Raw genomic sequence first — 19,986 nt, 5'->3', positions numbered from 1 at the left:
CCCCCCCCCCCCCCCTACACTCGCCCCGCCTCTCTCTTCGTCACATCAGGGTTTTCCGTCGATCTGCGCGGATTTGGCTTATTTATTTAATTACTCGTTATATAATAAGCACTGACTTAAAACACACGCACTCACTCCCTGTCCGTCCTCAGCCTACTAACGGAACAGATGCAGTAAGTATCATTTCTGGGAATGCATACGTGTGTAAGTGCCAGCAGAGAGGGTGTGTGTGTCAGTGTGTCTTTGTGCTTGGATCGGGACGTACTGTATTCTTTGCACGCCTGATTGACAGTCAGAGCTGGATCAGAAAAAGACAGGCTTGATGTGTGTTTTCCTGATTGTGTGGAGGATCGGTCGCCTTCCGTCGTCTCTCTGACTGTTGACGAAGCCACTTTTCACCCTGCTTTTGTTCCAACTTACACAGAGCACACAGAGCGCTTTATCCGCTTATTTTTTCGCAGAAATTGCACACTTGCAGGTGTGAGTCGAGGAAAATGTTTCTTTACGCTATGAAAAACGAAAACAAAGGAAACGACAGTTTATCCGGTTGTAAAGTGTATAATAGTGGATTCTCTGAGGACAGACTTCGCAATCAGTCAGGCCTTTCCATCTAAATTATTTTTGCTTGATTCATTTTGTCATTCAGATGTTCTCCAGCTGTTGCATGTGGGTAAAAGTGAAAACTGTCGCTTCATTTCTTTCCCCCCTCTGTGATAAACACCTTAAAAGTCACCTATCATTCACGCAGAGAGCTGCTTTTCTTTAAATTTAATTTAATTTATTTATTTATTTGCATGCAGACTGCCATATCAGGTGCTAGTATAAGTGGGCCTTCTAGTTAGTCCTCTGGGATTACACTGACGTCACGAACGCGCCACTCTCCGCGGACTTCTGCAGCTGTTTTGACGTCACGTAGCGTGTCTGCATCATCAGATGAGTGGGCGTAAAGAAAAATACACCCTACACACACACACACACACACACACACACACACACACACACACACACACGCGCGCGCGATATCCTACCCAGTTTATATGAAATATAGGCTATTAGTGTTATATAGTGTTATATAGAAATATAGTGATGTTAGTTTTCAGGACCATGTTATTAGTTTTAGTTGAGTAAAATTGATACATTGGAAGTGGAATTCAGGTAGCTGTAAGTTGAATATTATCAATATTTGCAAAGAGGCAATCCCAAAATGAGTTTATGCACTTATCCAAACACAGAAACAGCTAAATAATGCTTTTAGTGACTCTTCTTAACCTGAAAGGAAGAACTGAGCTTTAACTGTGTCATCATGTGCCATGTCTTATACATCTGCACTATAGGACCTCTGCTAAGGATTTAAAAATGTGAGATGTTGGCATCCAGTTGCATTGCTCATCTTATTGATCTGTCAGTGACAAATCTCCCAGCTTTGTGAATCATTATGTGCATGGAGGGCTGCAGATTTATAGTGTATGTATTGTTAATTAACGCGATTTACACTACTCGCTTGCACAATAACTCTTCTCCTTCAGCGAACTTCATCTATCTATATGAAGACATACATTTGGATCTAGTTCTTTGAATTGTTTGTGGTTTTTGGCTTCAACCATCAGGCCAAAATATGACAGCTCCTTGATCACCCTGGTCTCTCTTGCTCTCTGTTTCCTCACAGCTAGTCCTCCTAACAGACCTGAGGCAACAGCGCTGACCTGAATTTCCCCCAGACCTGTTTCCCAAACTGAGGCGGGCCCCTCTGAGCGTACGGGCTAACAGATACACAGGAAGACAGACAGCAGTGTCAGCAGCTACATCTACAACATCCCCCCACCCCTAAATCGTCCTCTTCTTTATCACGTCTGACATGGCGGACCCCAGTCTCACATCGCCCTCTGGGACCCCTCTGCGTTCCCCCAGCAGCTCTGTCACCCTATCCTTCCCCTTCTTGAGCGAGAGGAGCCGGGTGTGGGAGGAAGGAAGGGAGCAGCCCCTGCCGCGAGAACTGCCCAGCCCACTGCCGACCAAACGCACCCGCACATACTCTGCGTACGTATCATTAGATTATTTACAAAGCAGTGAGAGATGAAAAGTTCTCATGCACTTGCATCTTACTTCAATGTTTCCATCTCTTACTTTTTAAAAAAAAAAAAATGCTTGGCTTACATTTAAGAGAATAATCAGAACCAGAATCAGAGAGACTTTATTTATCCCCAAGAGGCAATTAAGATACTGCTTTAACTTAAGTATGCTTAAGTTAAAGGTATATAAAATAGTTTAATGTAGTTCCACCTTGACTCAATACAGCAGCAACATTAAACTATCTGATCCAACACTGACCGACAGGTTACCCCAGGTTGCTGAGTACTTTTACCTGCTACAGAGTAATTTTAAATTGCAGTATTGTTACTCAGAATGTGTGAAGGACTGACACATCGTGGGACGATTGTGCCTCAGCAGATTAGTGCTCTCGTCTCTGCTGTCGTTGCGCCGTGACGTTGTGAGGCAGTGTGTGTGGGAGCAGATTTCATCAGCACTTCATCTGCTTTTCTCACCTCCTTGTTAAATGCTTCTCTCTGTTATCCCACGCCTGCATTTGTCAGGCTGAAAGAGTGTGACCCATTAAATGTATCACATAAGCATTGTTCCAGACTGCTTTTTGTCTTATTTGTTTACTCTCCGCTGGAGGAACAGAACAGCTTTTGGACTATAAAAAGCCTATTTTATTGTTGATGTAAGCGATTTCATTGTCTTCCTCTTTCTGTCCACAGCACTGTGCGCGCTCACTCAGGTCCAGTTTTTAAAGGAGTATGTAAGAACTTCTCCAGGTCACAAGGTCACGGTTTCATCCAACCTTCCCACGGCGGTGAAGACATCTTTGTTCACATCTCAGAGTGAGTGGAAACAAAGCTGAACGCACAGCAGACTAATATGTTGTGTTAGCTGAATAAAAAATAGCGGATCTGCAGTGTCAACTGCACAGGAAGGACAGGAAGAACTGAGCAAACATCTCTGTACTTATTTTCAAATCGAAAGCATTTTTCTCTCTCACTTTATTACTTCTCTTACTCTGAATCCAGGAAAAGCTCATCTGTAGTGATTTTTTAAAATGATTTTTTTGACAAGCAATGTGGCAAATGTTAGTAAAGACTCTGCAAACTGGTGCAAACTGATTATGCAGGATGATCCTGTTACCCTGGGGCTGTCTTCCAATTTTCTTTCTATGAACGGATGTCTGGACCTTATTGTGTAAAGGGAACAATTCCTTTAAAGAGAGCAGTCTTACATTTTGGAGAGGATTGAGTTGCTTGGATGAGGCGTTTTACTACTCTCACGTCTGTTTGTGAGAGTGGAAGGAGGAGGCATGTAGCTTTCTCTGTCAGTACACATAAATGTAAAAACAACAGCCACTGTTTTAAATCTTTTTAAGTTAATTGGTAGCTCAGAGGAGACGAGAGATCGATGTTAGGCTCTGAATGGAGGGGAAAGAGCTGCTTTCTCCTCTGTGTGCTCTAGCTCCACACTTCATCATGTGAATGGTTTTGGTATTTTCCCAAATGTCAGCCTATCCCTGTAAGTCGCTGCTTCTTTGGTTCATTGTGCAGTGTGGAGGAAATTTAGACAGAATAGTTAAAATAGAAGCGGCTTCAAATGGTTGTGATTTTCAAACAGGTTCTCACATGTTGTGTGAATAACGCGAAAAAGTTAAAAACAGATTTTCTGTTGTAATTTTTACATAAGCGGATTATAAATTGTTGATGGCGCCTCCTGTACAGCTAGGAAATACTCATTTGACCCCCTGCTGATTTTTGAATTTCCTAACTCACAAAAAAATGATTTGCATGTGACTGTGTGAAATAAGTCTTTGATCCACTACAAACCTGCAAGAATTCTGACTCTCACTGATGTGGCACACAGCTTACAATCAGTCAGTTACACATGTTTATGATCCAAACTCATTATGCACATGTACCACATCTGTTGACAGTTTCTCCCATTCCAACCTCTCCACTATGATACTCAAAACCAAAGGCCGACCAAGGGACATCAGGGACAAGACAGTAGACCTGCAAAAGAATGGAATAGACTAAAGACCTTGGTCAGAAGGAGACACCTGTCTACATGATTACTGGGAAATGGAAGAAATATAATATCAGTCGTCCTCGATCTGGAGCTTCATGCATGATCTTGCCTTATGGCAGCCTGGACCACAGTAACCAAGAACACGCTGCAATGGACTGAAATCTTGCAAGTCCCTCTGCTCAAGAAGTTTTACAGTTTTACAATGAACACCTAAATAACTCAGAGAAGGATTAGAAGAAAGGATTATGGTTAGGTGAAAGCAAAATCTAGGTCAAGTTTTGGACCCATGGTGGGTCTCGAACTTGACCCGCATGGGTCGTTGATGGGTCTTCTAACATGACACTGACCCAAAACATACCGACAAAGGAGAGGCTAAAGAAGAAACACATTAAGGTCATGGAGTGGCCAAACTAGTCTCCAGACTTCAGTCTGATTGAAAATCTGTGTCAGGGCTCTGTGTGCGGGCAGGTGGAGATGTGGATCCAAGTGCAGGACTCTCAGATGGAAATATAACTGAAAACCACAGCTTTATTGCTGGCACCAACAAAACAGAAACCAAACATGAAACCACTAACTGGAACACAAAGGCGGGATCTGCGGGTACGACGCGACACTGGGTTGAGGACAACACAGGGCTAATATACACAGGGTGGTAATCAGGGAATGGGTAACAGAAGGGAGACACAGCTGGGGGAGATCAGGGCTAACGAGACGGGGGAGCTAAGCTGCACACCCTAACATAAGACAAAGACTTTCACAATAAGACAGGAAACAAGGAACCACTAAACAAAGATGCAGACACGACACAGAGACAGACTAGACACTGAACAGAAACTGCAATACACATGAGAACCCAAAACCTAAGAACTGATACCTCACCAAGAATAACTGAAACAGATCTATAATAATAATAATAATAATAATAATAATAATAATAATAATAATAATAATAATAATAAACAAAGCACCAGAACATCAGAAAATAATCCATAATGCAAAAATAGACCAAAATATAAGAAACTCAAAATGCTGGGTCAACACTGACCCAGAACCGTAACAATCTGTGGAGGGAGCTGGTGATTTAAGTTGCCAAGCAACAGTAAAGAAAACTAAAAGATTTCTGTAAAGAGTAACATAGGAGTAGTAGTAAAGAGAAGTAGCAAATCCCTCATGAGATGTGTGCAAACCTGGTGACCGACTATAATAAACTGTGCTAACCAACAAAGACTTCCCCACCACATGCTAGGTCATGTTTTGCTTGAGGATCAAATACTCATTATTACTCAATGACATGCAAATCATTTGATAACTTTCATGTAACCTGTTCTTTTTTTTCTGGATTTCTTTTGTTGCTTCGTTTTCCATTGAATCTACCATATAAATTAGAGACTTTGTTTTTTGTAAGCAAGCAAACTTACAAATTCCGGCATGGATCAAATAATTGTTTCCCTCACTCTGTGTTCCTGTCAGCTTTTATCCTCATTGCAAAGCAAAACGCTCTAATTCTGTTTCATTGTCCTGAATTTTCTACGTTTCAGCATCGAGGGGGAATACGTCCCAGTCGAGGGAGATGAAGTCACATACAAAGTATGCCGGGTCCCACCCAAAAACCTGAAGGTGCAGGCGGTGGAGGTGAAGATCGCACACCTCAAGCCAGGAACGAAACATGAGACCTGGTCTGGGCAGATCATCAGCTCGTAGGGAGGGAGCTGTGGGCCTGTTGGGCTGCACTGGACTGGATTTGGTGTGCGCTGAAAGAGGGGCTCTGGGACTGACACTTTTTTTTTTAAAGGTTTTCCTTTCACAGAAAACATGCCCGGTGTTAATAAGAGTCAATAATGAAGTTGTTTTTGTGTCTACCCTACAGAGCTGACATGTCCTGTTCAAAAGTGTCCACTGCTCTCATGAATTTTGTTTGGGATTGTAAACTGACCTGTGAGAGCTTTGAAAGGATGGGTCTGTAAAGGATGAAAAAGTAGAAAAGACATCATGCTGTTATATTATTCTGAAAACTGACATAAGTGAGGAGTAAACTGGGCAGAGAAAGTTGAACAACAGGCTGGATTCGGTTTTACTTCCCCTGATAGCAGCTCACCAAAGTTTCAGGGATCACATGTCTGGGTCAGATCACTTATCACAACATACTCACATGTCCAACTTTGAACAGATGAGTAGGAACTTTGTATTCAATGTGTTAAAATATTTAAAAAATAGTATTAAGTCTGAAAAGATCTAAAGAAGTTAAAACTGGTTTAGCATTAAAAACCCACAAAAACAAAATCCCTACAAATCTTACAGTAACTACTTCCATATTTGCACCCATGACAGGACCTCCTTTTTGTTTCAGATCACCATTTTAAGACACAACTGAGAGGGAAATGTTCTTCTGTGTTATTGTCAATGTTAGAGTAAACTTTTAAATGTTGTCTGTTGTGATGGGAGACCGAGGCAGACAAGATCAAACATTAACATTTCAAAAATATGAAATATATACAGGTTACTGCAAGCGTTTCCTTTAAGAATAACCACCTTTTACTGTATTGTCTTGTTTGTGGTCACTTCATTTTATCGTTCGCTTGTTGGTTTGTTTGTGCGTCTGTATGTCAGACTGCTTTGTTTTTCAAATAATGCAGTTAAAAGTTGCACTTAAGAAACTTTCAATACGAAAACTGCAGCGGTACTCGAGACATTTGTCTTAGTTTGTTTTTAAAAAAATCCTTTCGTCAAAGGATCTGGAGCCATGGATTACTTGTGTGTACATTTTGTTTTCTGTTCATAGAAACATATATGTGTGTGATTTACTGAGTCATTGTGATTGTGAACTGCCAATGCGTTCTCATCCCAGAGCGTCAAATCCTGCTGTTCTCTCAGATGCGGCTTGTGTTGCCAAATTATGCATAAGATGTCCTTTGACGTCTGGACCTCAACACACTGCCTGTGGCATTTGTGCACGCTGCAAGTTAATGGTCCTCTTTAAAGTCCACATGAGGAGGTTGCAGGGATGGTGGTGCTGCAACTCAGAAGATAGTTTGCCAGGATTCATTTGTTTGCTTCCTGTTTGAGAGCTTAACACTTTGAAATGTGGTTTACTTGGTTTTTGCTGGATGATTTTAGTTTTCAGGCCTAATTATTTCACCACTTTCCTTTCGCTGTACTAACTAACAAATGCAAAAATGTGAAAAATAAATCCTGAAAGATGGGGAAAAATGTGATCCCAAAGGGTTTTTGTTACACACCTAATGTCTAAACCTAAAAGGCCACCGTGTGTGTGCGCCAGTGGCTTTACCAAAACGGGAGTATTAGACGCCATGAGAACGAGAACGGGCTGCAACCAACTTGACTGCAGAGTTGCAGAGCTGGGTGCCAATAGTGCATATTGTCATATTGTTGTTCTTCAGGTTGAAAACTGTACTGTAAATCATTTTATGCATTCCACTGAGTCTCTGTCTTTCTGTCAGTGTCACTGCCTGATTTTTTTTAGTTTTTTCATTGTGAAATTTAACTTCATTAATTGGTGTTTTTGTCTTTCTGTAGACGAGCCACCGTTGTGGTAATCCTAGTCATCACTTCTACTGAGCCTTGAAAGAACATTAAAGCAGGTTAGGATTCACTTGACTCTTGGAAGGTGTGTCTATTTTGAAAAATGCTTGACCACTGCAACTCAGGCAGCTTGTGTGGTAGACGGCTTGCAGAGGAAATGGCTGTTTCTTGTGGATGTAGCTGCTGGAGAGTCTTGTTTTAAACTGTTATTATGTATAAGAAATAAGCACTGATAAAAAAAATCACATAAGTAAACAAGGAAAAAGGTGATTTTTCTTTCCCTTAAACAGTTTATTAGAGACTGATTAATTTTGCTTTTTTTTATTTTTTATTTTGCTTCTAACACAATAGAAGTTCTCGTTGAGACCATTTTAAATGTGAGTATGTGCTGTATGAGTAACAAGCCTCTATGGTAACTATTTCATGCACAGTTAGTTACATGAAATATAATATTCAATGGTTTAATGGGTTTTTAATTAGAAAAGAAATTATTAAGGTTTGTTTGAGATATATTCAATATAAAACCAAGTATTAACAAGTACAGCCTGATATTATAATCCATCCAGTGGACAGTCAGCCAGTGCAGTGATGATGTTTGCAGCTTGATTGGTGGATAGGACAACTTGAACATGTCCAGTCAGTGGGAGGAAAGCGTGGTGGTCAGGGTGGAAGGCAGGATGTGGATCATGTGCAGGAATAGGGGCTTATCACACCATAATCAGCTGACAACAGTCAAAGAAGTTGACAACAAAGAAGGAGGAAGCGAGAAAAAGAGCTGCAACAAAAAGCATGAATAAAATGACAATCTTGCAGCTCTAAGTCAGAGGCCATCTAGTGACTGGGTATAGAAAGACAGGTAAAAGGCTGTTTACTGAAGAGCCACCGTCCCAATCTGGCTTTGTTTCTGGCTTCAGTCTCCAATTCAACCACAGAGAGGTGGAGCTGGACTCTTTGTCTCTGCAGTGTTAGCACACCCAGGAAAGGAATCGTGACAAAATTACAGAGAAAGTTTTTGTCAGCCTGAAGTGCTTCACATGTAAAATAGCTGAGAAAAACACCAACACCAACAGAGAGCTCTGACTGGAGAAACAAGTAGACAAGTGATTCCTGCACACTTTGATGTTCAATAAAGAGTTACTGGAAAACACATTGAGGTCCTTAGACAACATATCACACTGAACAGAAAATGAATAAACATTTAATACAGTTCATTTTCATCCATATGTTACCAATCTTACAGTCAGTTTACAGGCTCATATCCAGATGTGCATGTCAGTCTACACGACCCCTGTAGTCTTTCAGGTTGAAGGAGTGCTTACAGTCAGAAACAGATATGTTCCATATATGACTTACTAAAATCCACATATTCGCATCAATGATCCATGAAGTACGATGATTTTTTTCAAACCAATAACAGATGTGACTGAAAAATGATGCCAACACATTTTAAACATCATTAAAAGGCATTTTTGAAACACTTTAACCTCCTAAGACCCGAACTCTTCCACAGCATGCATTTTTAATTTCTCTTTGATATTTGGGCTGATTGGGGCCCGATGAATGTAAAAACAAAGAATTACCAGATTTTTATTTTTTTTTACCTTATTTTTGTTTTTAAGAAAAATAAGAGCCACATATGAGGATATTCGTTTAAAATTTCGACAGAACAGTAGCAGCATAATGTCCTCGTAAGTGGATATCAGGCCCTTGTAGAGCAAAATTGAGTATTTTGGTCTAAATAACCCAAAATGTGATGTCCACATATGGGGACACCAGGAGGTTAAAGAGGACCTATTATGCTTGTACATGAATGAACACCTCAAGCTTCAGACTGCTCTAAAACCTTAGTTTCACTGAGTTTTTTCCAATATCGGCTCCATCTACTGATATCCTCAGAACCCAATTCTCTCCTGTTGTTCTCAAACCTTTGGTTTAGGACAAGCAGCCAATCAGAAGAAAGCTTGCATAAGAGGAGAGGAGCTAAAGTGGCTTGTTTCAGACAGAGGACGATCTGCAGCAAGGCTCAATGTAGGATAAATAAAGACTAGTTTGATCAGCATGAGTCAAAGAATAAATATAAGCAGCTGGAAATGAGCCTGAATGTTCCACTTTAAGCAGCTGTTGATAATGTCGTACAACTGGAAAAGCATCAGCAGATGCAGTCACGCGTATCACATGCAGGCAAAAGCCCAGCTTGTAAGAAAAAGTTTCCATATTGAGCCACGTAAGTATACAGTGACAGTAGCTTAATTCACTGATTACAGTAAAGAATCTTTAGAACCTTCCCTTGGATGTGATTTATAAAGCTTTGAGAAGCAGAATGAGAAATGGCACCAAGCTTCTTTCTGTTAAAGAAGTTAAAACAAAAATCCAATGTTCCTGTGATCACATGGTAAAACAGTCAAACACGTACAGTTCAGACATTAAAAACATCTGGAATGATTCCTCTGTATCCTCGACTTGAGATCTAAGAAAGGCCCTTAATTCCAATCTCGTTTTCATAGAAAATCCCATAAATCACCTGTTTAATGTCAGTCTCTCACACTGCTCGCCTCCATCAGCAGAGTTAAAAAACAATACATTGGCAAAAATTATGTCAGCATTAGTGCAAGTCTTACATTTTTAAAAAACTGCATCAAGTGTTACAATCTCTCAAAGTGAACGTGATAACACGTCACAGTAACGCGACTCTCCGGTCAGAGCACATCTCCGGGCACAGTCCTCCGCACATGTAACACTTCCCTCGTCAACGTCCCTTCTTTAAAAAAAAGAAAAAAAGAACTGCGACTTTCCGAACAGGTGTAGCTCATTCACCCCGCTTCAGTCCATTTAAATTTAGTAGAAATATTAAAAACATGGAGAGATCGGTATTGGTACCTTTCATCACTTTAAAACAGTCTGAGCTCGCCAGCAGACGGCCACAGACTCGTGTTCAGACGGGGCTTGAGGAGAAAGGGGGCAGTTCGGGACATCAGGACTCATGTGGTAAAGCGTCAAAGAAAAGCTCCCGACAGAGCCGAGCTGTGTCCTCTGGAGAGTAGACCGTGAAGCCGATGGTCCGTGGGTCATTGAAAATTTCATAGTCGTTTCCTCCCTGCAGAGAGAAAAGAAAAACCATTAGATTAGTGCCGCCTGGTTTGGCTTGTTTTGTTCTCTCTGAGCAAAACAAACCATAAAAAACAGATAAAGCTTCATTTGGCTGAGGCCTGATTATTCTGGGACCGTTGGACTGAGATTGCAAAACAACTGAATGGACACTTAACAAGCAGGAGTCTTTCCAGGGTTTCCCAGAAGTGCAGCTGTTTCTCTTCACATCTACACCCTTTTACATCCTCATAGAAAAACTAAGTTATACGTCTCCACGTTATTTCTGTCAAATATGGTAAAAATGAATTTTGATCAAAACTTATCAAACTGATTCAAAGAGAGATTTTGGTCCAAATCAACATGATAGCATCAGACAGTTGCTGAAAATTTGTCAGATGGTACGAGGGATGAACATAGTCAGATAGGCTGATGTGTTTAAATGATGCTCATTGGTACACACACCATTACACCACCAGCTGGCAGGATGGATTTCATGCTGTTTACAACAAATCTTCTGCTTCTGTAGCCCGCTTGATATTTTCTATTTTTCTGTGTAAACGCTCACGTTAGGCCATCTGACATCAACAACGACGGCACGTTCAAAGTCACTTCTTCCCCATTCTGACCTGTACCTAATGAAGTGGCCAGTACATGTAGAATCTAATGCTATTAATCCAGGAAGTCACTTTGTCTAATTTCTGCACTTCTTCTAGATATGCAATTGCTCATAAATGAAAACATCTAGGAAAAACATAAACAGGCTTACTGAAACTGCAAAACTCCTTGGTGCCAATTAAACATCTCATGTAAAAGTGAAAGCAAGTCAGATTTAAACCTTTAGACCAGCATTCTTTCTAATGGCCAGAAGGGGGAGGACTTCTCTGTTAGCTAAAACAAGTCGGACTGGATAGAAATCATAAACACTTCCCTAGGAAGTTATAGTTTCAAGTCATTTTTAATAGAATAAACATTCATTTTATAAATTATGGTCATCATAGGAAAACAAGAGGTACAACAAGGCCTTACTTAGAGAGTGGTTACACTGTGGCTGATGAGTTGTGACCATGTGAAGAGTTTTTCACAATTGTCTTCAACATGCCAAAGCACAAAATATGAAAAATGAAAGCCTGACTGGCCAATCAATGAGCTATTTCACAATCACATACAGTTGGGGTGTTGTAGTCTCCAGAACATTCCTGCTTTTTAACCGTTTATGACTGAACTTACATCTGAGGTCTCATTGCCAAAAAAGTAGATGGCATCCAAGCCTTCCCTCTCCAGCACCTCTAAACAGAGTCTCTTGTCCCAGCCCTCTGGGAAAATGTCAAAGCTGATGAGGCCACCTAAGAGGAGATAATGACAAGAAACATGGCTGTCATTATAATGACTCAGACTTTAAATGTACACTGTGTGTTTCGCGAATGATAGCTTCAAAGAATAGCTTGTATTATAAAGTAAAAAAAAATTCTTTTGGCTTCTTACTGACAACATACAGCAGTGTTTTTCTAGGAACTTTGTTGGCAGAGAAAACAGCATACTAGGAAAAGGAATGTGTCCCCAAAACACACTTGTGTACGTCAATCTTTGTCGAAACAGCGCTGAGCACTTTTCTGTGTTTAAAGAGTCACAGAAAAGGGAGCAGAGATATTATCATGGCTGCAGGGTGATTTATGTTGCAGCTCAAGTTTTTTTTTAAACTCTAAATGTAACAGAAGAAGCTCTGTCGTTGCTCTGTGCTGACTTGAATGACCCCGGTGACATTTAAACTGTGAAATGTGGGTGAAACATCTCGCTCGGAGGCCTTTAGCAGGACCTCTTTCTCTCTTTCCCCCATCATACCTTACATTTTTTTGCCATCTTGTCTTTCAGTTAAAGCCTTTAGAGCTCAAAAACAACAACAAAAGCCGAGAAGCTTCCAACCAATCAGAGCGCTATTTCCCTCACACACCCTCCACACGCCTCTGTCCTAAACACCTTCAACCTCAGACTTTAAACATGGCAGTTCTTCAGTCACATCTGTAATCAACCCACCCCAACCCTCGACATGCATTCTTCACCCTCATCAACTGCCCCCAGATGACTGCTGACACTGCACAGATGTACACATCTGACCTTTATCAAAACTTACTCAACCGCTTCAGCTAAATAGTTATACATCCACCTCTTAATCGCCTTCCTCATATAAACAGAGCCTTCTTTAAACTACAGGCATTATTTAATTGAAGAACACACAGGGTGTCGTTTACCTCGTGTCAAATGTTTGTGTGCACAGTGTCCCTTACATTCTGTACTCTCAATGCAGATTGGATAGAGTGTCACTCAGTTATATAACTCCTATCGCAGAGATCAGCTTATATCAGCAGGAAGATAAACTCTGAGCAAAACAAACTAATAAATCACCACCGCTGCACATCCTCTGGATTGACTGACCTGTTTCTTTAGGTGTCATTAATAAAACACACACAGCTGCTTTAAACAAAAGAGAATACAAGTATATGCTCAGCAGAGATGGGCAGTAACGCGTAATCCGATTACTTTTTTCAAGTAACGAGTAAAGTAAGGGATTACTATTGCAAAAACGGTAATTAGATTACCGTTACTTTCCCGTAGGAACGCTGCGTTACTGCGTTACTAAAACCGTGATTTTTTTTGTGAGAATGTCTCACGACAGTGACGTAAGCGAGTGCGACGTTCGTGACAACAGTTGTGTGCAGATCAACAATGGATCATATATCGAGTGCGGGAGAGAGTATGAGCGTGCAGCGTTTAAAGCTTGGAAGTACTGACCTTACTTTGAGTTTGATTCCATAAAAAGCGACAAAAACATTAGTGTCCATCGTGCGTGGGAAGAAAACTTGTTTTTACAGCGAAAAAACACCCCTAAACTTCCAAGCAAGCACCGAGTGCGCTACGACGTAATGGGAAACTCACAGAGAAACTCGCAGATTCTTCAACTGACCGCTGCGGCACACCTGCACCAGGGTAAACCTCCGCCTACCCCACTCCTGCTTTACAGGTGAAAATAGAGCAAAAGGACCGCTAGTCTTTGACTTTATTTATTTTCTGCTGTGTTTTACTTGCATCTATTTGAAAGACTGAGTGTAAACACACACAAAAAAAATATTTTATGTGCTGGAATGTGCAGAAAATAGGTTTAAATATGAAACAAATTTCTTCCAGTCAGTGAATGTTGCATATAATTAAATTTTTGCTTGATGCATAAAGTTAAAAGATTAAAACTAATAAAACAAGTTTTAAAAAGAGACTTTTCCATTTGATTACATTCTGTATGATGGATTATGTAGAAAAAGTAGAATTGGGCTGAAAGATCTATCACTTTATCACCTATTCAGGTTGTAAATCGTGTTTTTAAAAAGTAACTAAGTAACTAAGTAATTAATTATTTTTGAAAATAAGTAATCAGTAAAGTAACGGGATTACTTATTTGGGGAAGTATGTTGGTCAGTGTTGGTCAAGTTACTTTTTTCAAGTAACTTGACCAACACTGATGCTCAGTATCTTTCTATTCATTTATCTGGGGAAGTAAGATCTAATCCCTTCTTTTGCTGCTACATGTCGAGGATGTTCACAAGCAGGTTTGCCGTGGGTAAACAAGGCCAGCTGTCTCGCATGTGGGCAGCCTTCATGCATCACCAGCTGAAGTTCACACCTCATGGAGCACGTAAGCAAACATCAAGTACTTGATTCACCTTCCCTGACACACTTTAATAAAGCAAGACAGGGAACAGCGAGTGTGTAATAGTTAACCGAGGCCTCAGATCAACAGTACAAGGTCCAAGACACTGCATACAGGTGGGAGACAGAGGGGCCTCTTTGTAAACTGAGATAAGATACAGCAGGCAGATAGATGTGGTTTGTCATTAAACTACATGGTATTGAGCTGAATACTGACTTAACTGAACATGAAAACAACATAAAAACAAAGGCGGTCTTACTGGTCTGACAAACCAGAAGAGTGAGTCGCTTAAAATAGTTCAAAGCCTGAAAGAACCAGTGTTAGGCTGATGATGGTGAACTGATTTGGCTGGTTCAGGTATGAAATAATAGCTGATGTTTTGATGATAACTGAAGTGATTACCAAGACAAATAAATTACAATCAGAGTGATAAAGTATCAGTTGCATACTATTTTAATCATCGCTTCAAGAGGTGTGTCCCAGTAATGTCAGCTTTCTTGCATGAAGATTTACAGAGAGCTTTATTATATTTATCAGTGGGTGTGACGATGCTTTCAGTTTAAACTCTCTCACCTTTAGTAAACCGTAGTCCTTTTCCAGCAAACTCCTTTTTCAGAGCAGCAACAAATTTCTCTCTGATCTTCTCTCTCTGTGGAGGGAATGACAACCCAGTTAGCTCGATGGCAAAAACGAAGTAAAAGTGCTTTTGCAATGTAAAAGTTCGTCAAGTTCACAGAAACCGCTGCAGTAGCCATGTCATTTTCTCTATGAATACAGCAGAGAATGCAGGAATTTAAATGTTAGCAGGTAACTGAAGAGTTAACCTTCGACTTCCTCCATATCGCCTGTGTCTGTGAGCCATCAATGGGCAGCTTGTTAAGCGGTCCTGAAAGCTCGCCATTGTTTAACGTCCTTTGTCTTTGTAACCGAGACAGTAACACGACTTGCTGTAACTCTCAGTGACTGATATTTGATATTTAATTTTAAGGTTCATATGTCAGGACATAATAAAATCAATCATCTGGTCCTTCAGCTTCTAAAATTATTTAAATCTAAAACTAAATCAAATGCAGTGTGTGGAAAAACTTCGTGCACCCCATGAGTCAGTAGATTGTAGAAACACCTTTAGCAGCAATAACTCGAAGAGCTGTGGAGGAATTCAGTCCGACTCGTTTTTGCAACATTGATTCAGTTCATTGCGATTTGTGGATATTTGTTTATGCACAGCTCTCTTAGAGTCCCACCACTGCATTTTAATCAAATTGAAGCCTGGGCTTTGATTGCAACACCTTCATTCTTTTCTCTTTCAGACGTTCTGTTGTAGATTCGCTGATGTGCTTGGGATCGTTGCCCTGTTGCATGACCCAATTTGGACCAAGCTTTAGCTTTTAAACAGATGGCTTCGCATTTGAGTCTAGAATACTTTGGTATACAGAGGAGTTAACGGTGAACTCAATATCCTGTGAGTGTAAATCAAAGCTTAATTATCACTGTGCTTGGTAGAAGGATCAGCAGACAGCCAGAGATTGTTTTTTAGACTTAAGGAGGTTGCTGTCCTATTTTTACTCATGCAGAAATACTGATCCCTTATGTTGATCTGAATTAGCAGAGAGCTTTGTCAAGGTAAGCGTGTTCAGTGTTGGATGAGTTTTCAGTTCAGCTGATTAAATGCGAGTTTGCTCGGTTAATGTTATCTCTAGAAAGCAGTGCATGTTCACAGTATTCAGTCTTGTTCACAGGTATTCCCAGAATGTCTTAATTTAATTTATAAAATATAAATATTTACCTGTCCTTGTATCCTTATCAGTACAATATTGCCACACAAATTATCATAATGCTATGCTTTATCGATTTCTTCCACCGCCCCTAGTGTTTAATGGTTGGTCTAAGGTGTTCATGCTGATATGCTGTGTTTCGTTTTGGCCAAACATCTTAATCTTGGTCTCGTCTGTCAAAAGGACTTTGTCCCGGAAGTCAGATGTTATTCAGATGTTTTTTTTACAATGTTTTGTTGCTTTCTCACCCTTTTTTTGTAGCAAAGAAATGGCAGCTTAACTGCACTGCATAAGTTTTGCTGTTACTAAAATGCCTGCAGGGACAATAAATAAATACATGGTGTTTGCTTCTGAATAAAGTACTTCTGCCAATGAAGTTTACCTTGTCGATTTCAGAAAATTCAATTCGTTCCTCTGCCGTGCAGCTCCGACCGATGGGGGAGATGTTGATCATTCCGTTCCTGAACTCAATAAATGTACCCCTGCGGCAGAAAGGCATCGTCAGGATATAATACTTGAGTTTAAACATAATGTTATAGCTTCATATTTGATGAGAAATCACAACACAATTGTGTTTTCTTGCTTCAGTGCCTCAGGTCATTGCTAAAATACCTCACATTCCTGAAAAGCTGGAATTCAGGTTTGTCTTTCTGCCTTAGGTTAAAATAGCTTGTAGCCTAATTCTTGTGAGCTCTTTTTACCATCTCACCTTTTCTTTGGCAGTTTGATAAGTCCCATGTAACTGAGGCAGAAGTTGATCAGGTCCTGCAGCAGCTCCTCCCCGATCTGGTTTTGAATGGCCTGCAGGGATTAAAATACACGAAAAGACCAGGGTAAACAAATGGAGTAAAACTAAGTTTTACAACATGGTTTATGACAGCAAATTACTTTCTTTATGCTTTTGTGCAATCTTCCTTTCATTACAATTCTACTTGTATTCTTGTTACTGTTATTTTTTGAATCAGGACATAAAAACGTGTATCTGAGTATAGGAGGACTTACATGTTTTGAGAGGAGTTTCCCATCTTTGTACTGCACTGTCCCATTTTCAGCAAACACATAATCAAACTTGTGTATCACTGCAAGAAAAGAGACGGGTCAAATGTACCTAAATGTGCTCATCTATTTCTCTTTAACCTACATACTAAATTTGGAGCAGCTCCTTCGCTAATCGGAAGACATAGCTGCTATATTTACCCAGCAGCAGATTAAAGTGTATGTAACGCTGGCTACACGAGTTTAATCCTCCTGACTTTCACACTCACTCTGCACTAAGACAATGATGAGGAAGCTCTGTAGCTGAGCCTGTGTTAAAGCTGCTTTTATAACTTTAACAGAGGCAAAAGCCAGTAAAACAAAAGCATGCAGAACTGCATAAAAACATGTTAGTTACAACAGCTGTATCAAATTTCAAATACGCAACGTTAATATTACCTGTGACATTGTAACACAAAGTAAGTGAAGGTTCACCTTTGGCACACTTGGCAGGGTAAATGAAACTGCCGAGCTCTTTTTAAGCACAATGCAGCTGCATTCCAGCGGTAACCTCATATTGACTGACAGACAGGTTATCAGCCTGCCTGCAGCAGCTGGGCGTGAACTCAGCTGAGAGGCTGCTGGTGCAATGCCCGTGTTACAATTGTGTGCTTTGGCTGCTGGTTTGGGGAATCACAAGATCATAAAGTGAAGTGAACATACATGCAACACACATGAAGTTAATGACTGGCCGAACCAGCTTGCGCTGTTATTTATTTATGGCAGGTCTCGCGTTTAGAAGGAAGCTTGCTTTAGTTTAATTTGCGGCTTAAATACAAAATTATTTCCAGAATTAATCATAACCTCAGCTCTACTCCCTGCAGCCTGTGTCAGGGCATGTTGGGTGATGGAGCTTGCTGAATCACAAGCGTCTGTGGCTGAGACAGGAAGAGATCTCCTCACCATCATCTCCCTCCCCAAGCTGCTCTGCAATCTTCGAGTAGTCCGACCCTCCCACGATGCCGATCTTCACCTTCTTACGCAGAGTCTGGAAGAACTCATCCAGCTCTGGGTCGATTTTCTACAAACAGGAAAAACACACTTTAATTATCACTTTATGTTTTAATGACACAAACACACCTAAACAGACACACATATCGTCATCAACAACAAGCTCTCTATCTTGCAAAGAGGTGTAGTGTCATTTATTTGGAGCAGATTTAAAGTTTCCCAATGTAAGGAGGAAAACTCCCCGAACTGCACTCAAAGGAGACCACATTATGCAATATCCGGGCACTGACGCGTCCTGCACACACGCACACTCACACACACACCAGTGATCCTGCATGAAACTGAGCATAGAAAGTCAAAGACAAAAGAACAAGAGAGTGTGCATAAATCAGACGCTCCAGATACAAAAATCAAAGGCTCTATTAAACCTTAGATAACTGGTAACAAAAATGGTTATTTTAAATTTCCTGCAATAAGCCAGCTGAGCAATGCATTCTCAGTTATTCTGCACAGCAACATGTGTACCTTACTGAGAGGCTTTGCATGCAGCTGCATGGCGAAGCCTGCCTTCAGTACCTTATGATAGAAGGACTTTCTGATGCACAGTTGATGTTGTGAAAGGTTAAAAACTTGGTAATTAAATTGTAAAAAACACCTCAAATAATAAATACAGGTTTGAATTCACATTGGATTGAAACCTCCTGGTTGACAGTTATGAGTTTATTGCATCTTAAAGTGCATAGTGTCGCCCTACACTTTTTTTCTCCGAGATGCAACTATTACATCACAGCCCTGTGATTGGTCAGTTGCAGAGATCGCCATGGAGCACCATTAATATAACACTGAAGATATACACCCATGTGCATCCCCGCAGACCCGTACCTGGGTATGTGTATAGGAGGAGCAAGGAGTGCAAAAGGAAAGTAAACACTGTGAGAAAGAGCACGTGAAGTCATCAGGACACCGTGTTCTCTACAGTAAGGTGCCTCTCATCAGAGGTCAATGATGAGGGCAGAAGAGGAGAGAGCTGTCATGAAATCTGATCATAACAATAATAATAAGATTATCGATGGGAAGCGAGCTCACCTCTCTCGGTGGTGTCAGAGTGCCGTCCACATCAAACAGGCAGAGGACGTTTCTGTCCGGAGAGAAGCCCTGTGCTTTCTCCATGTCTTCTGCTCCCTCACTGTTCTTATCTAGAAATGTTCAGCAGAAATGCTACTGCAAGGTCCACTCTCGTGTAAAGAGGCGCATAAAAATATCTAATTTACATAATGGAGAAAAAAATGCATCCGCTATCAGCTGCAGTGCAAAAACCAACAAAATAAAATATAAAATGAGCTTCCAGCTTTATAAATAAGGATGGTTATCTCTCTCAGTGCGAGGCTCTTCTCTCCCTTATCTTTCTTCTGAGCCGCAGTCCTGCTGGTTTGTTTTGGGTCCGCTTGGCTCAGTGAAGCAGCTCTGCTCACACTTCAACACACGCTGCGTGCCGTACGTGTTGGATTTTTCTGTTTCTGTTCTGCAGCGCTCATTAAATCACCAGCCAATCACAGCCAGGGGACATACGTGACGTCAGGAGGCGGGGCAGGTTAATTTACTCGCCATTCAATGGCCGACGGCCTTTCACCTACAAGCGATGAGCAGGAGCTAGGAGTGGTTGGAATAAGGAGGGTGCTGTACGTTTGACACTGAGTAAAGCTTTGTTTATGAATGAGAAGAGTCTGAATAACAGTGTAATTGCGGAAGCCCAGGTTCAGCAGGATATCATATGATGCAGGTTTTTCTAGAAAAGTAAGCCACAGTATTTCTAAAATAGATCCAGATGAA

The 19,986-nt window shown here is 40.7% G+C and overlaps 2 protein-coding genes across 2 annotated transcripts; one reads left to right on the top strand and one right to left on the bottom strand.

Annotated features, from left to right (window-relative positions):
- Positions 1-2: 2 nt before the first annotated feature.
- Positions 3-7,681, top strand: csdc2b (cold shock domain containing C2, RNA binding b). Its single transcript, XM_085453615.1, has 4 exons — positions 3-173; positions 1,667-2,037; positions 2,760-2,882; positions 5,610-7,681. Exons 2-4 carry the CDS (start codon positions 1,856-1,858, stop codon positions 5,770-5,772), a joined length of 468 nt encoding a protein of 155 aa, XP_085309741.1. The 5' UTR covers positions 3-173; positions 1,667-1,855; the 3' UTR covers positions 5,773-7,681.
- Positions 7,682-8,793: 1,112 nt separating this feature from the next.
- Positions 8,794-19,669, bottom strand: pmm1 (phosphomannomutase 1). Its single transcript, XM_085453613.1, has 8 exons — positions 19,243-19,669; positions 18,109-18,226; positions 17,173-17,249; positions 16,880-16,971; positions 16,553-16,652; positions 14,969-15,044; positions 11,926-12,041; positions 8,794-10,705 (listed from the first exon to the last, which is right to left on the bottom strand). Exons 1-8 carry the CDS (start codon positions 19,324-19,326, stop codon positions 10,583-10,585), a joined length of 786 nt encoding a protein of 261 aa, XP_085309739.1. The 5' UTR covers positions 19,327-19,669; the 3' UTR covers positions 8,794-10,582.
- Positions 19,670-19,986: the final 317 nt, after the last annotated feature.

Source organism: Copadichromis virginalis, linkage group LG4 (assembly GCF_057382275.1).
Source record: "Copadichromis virginalis isolate Kocher_CV1m ecotype Utaka linkage group LG4, C_Virginalis_male_GT1.1, whole genome shotgun sequence".
Lineage (NCBI taxonomy): Eukaryota > Metazoa > Chordata > Actinopteri > Cichliformes > Cichlidae > Copadichromis > Copadichromis virginalis.
Note: the sequence above shows the minus strand (reverse complement) of the source record. Positions and strands in the feature narration are given on the sequence as shown.

Excerpts from the sequence above, each read along its gene's own strand:
- csdc2b (XM_085453615.1), top strand. The coding sequence starts at position 1,856 with ATGGCGGACCCCAGTCTCACATCGCCCTCTGGGACCCCTCTGCGTTCC. Across the intron at positions 2,038-2,759 it reads CGCACCCGCACATACTCTGC|CACTGTGCGCGCTCACTCAG; the intron begins GTACGTATCATT and ends TTCTGTCCACAG. Across the intron at positions 2,883-5,609 it reads ATCTTTGTTCACATCTCAGA|CATCGAGGGGGAATACGTCC; the intron begins GTGAGTGGAAAC and ends TCTACGTTTCAG.
- pmm1 (XM_085453613.1), bottom strand. The coding sequence starts at position 19,326 with ATGGAGAAAGCACAGGGCTTCTCTCCGGACAGAAACGTCCTCTGCCTG. Across the intron at positions 18,227-19,242 it reads CTCTGACACCACCGAGAGAG|AAAATCGACCCAGAGCTGGA; the intron begins GTGAGCTCGCTT and ends TCCTGTTTGTAG. Across the intron at positions 10,706-11,925 it reads TTGGCAATGAGACCTCAGAT|GGAGGAAACGACTATGAAAT; the intron begins GTAAGTTCAGTC and ends TTCTCTCTGCAG.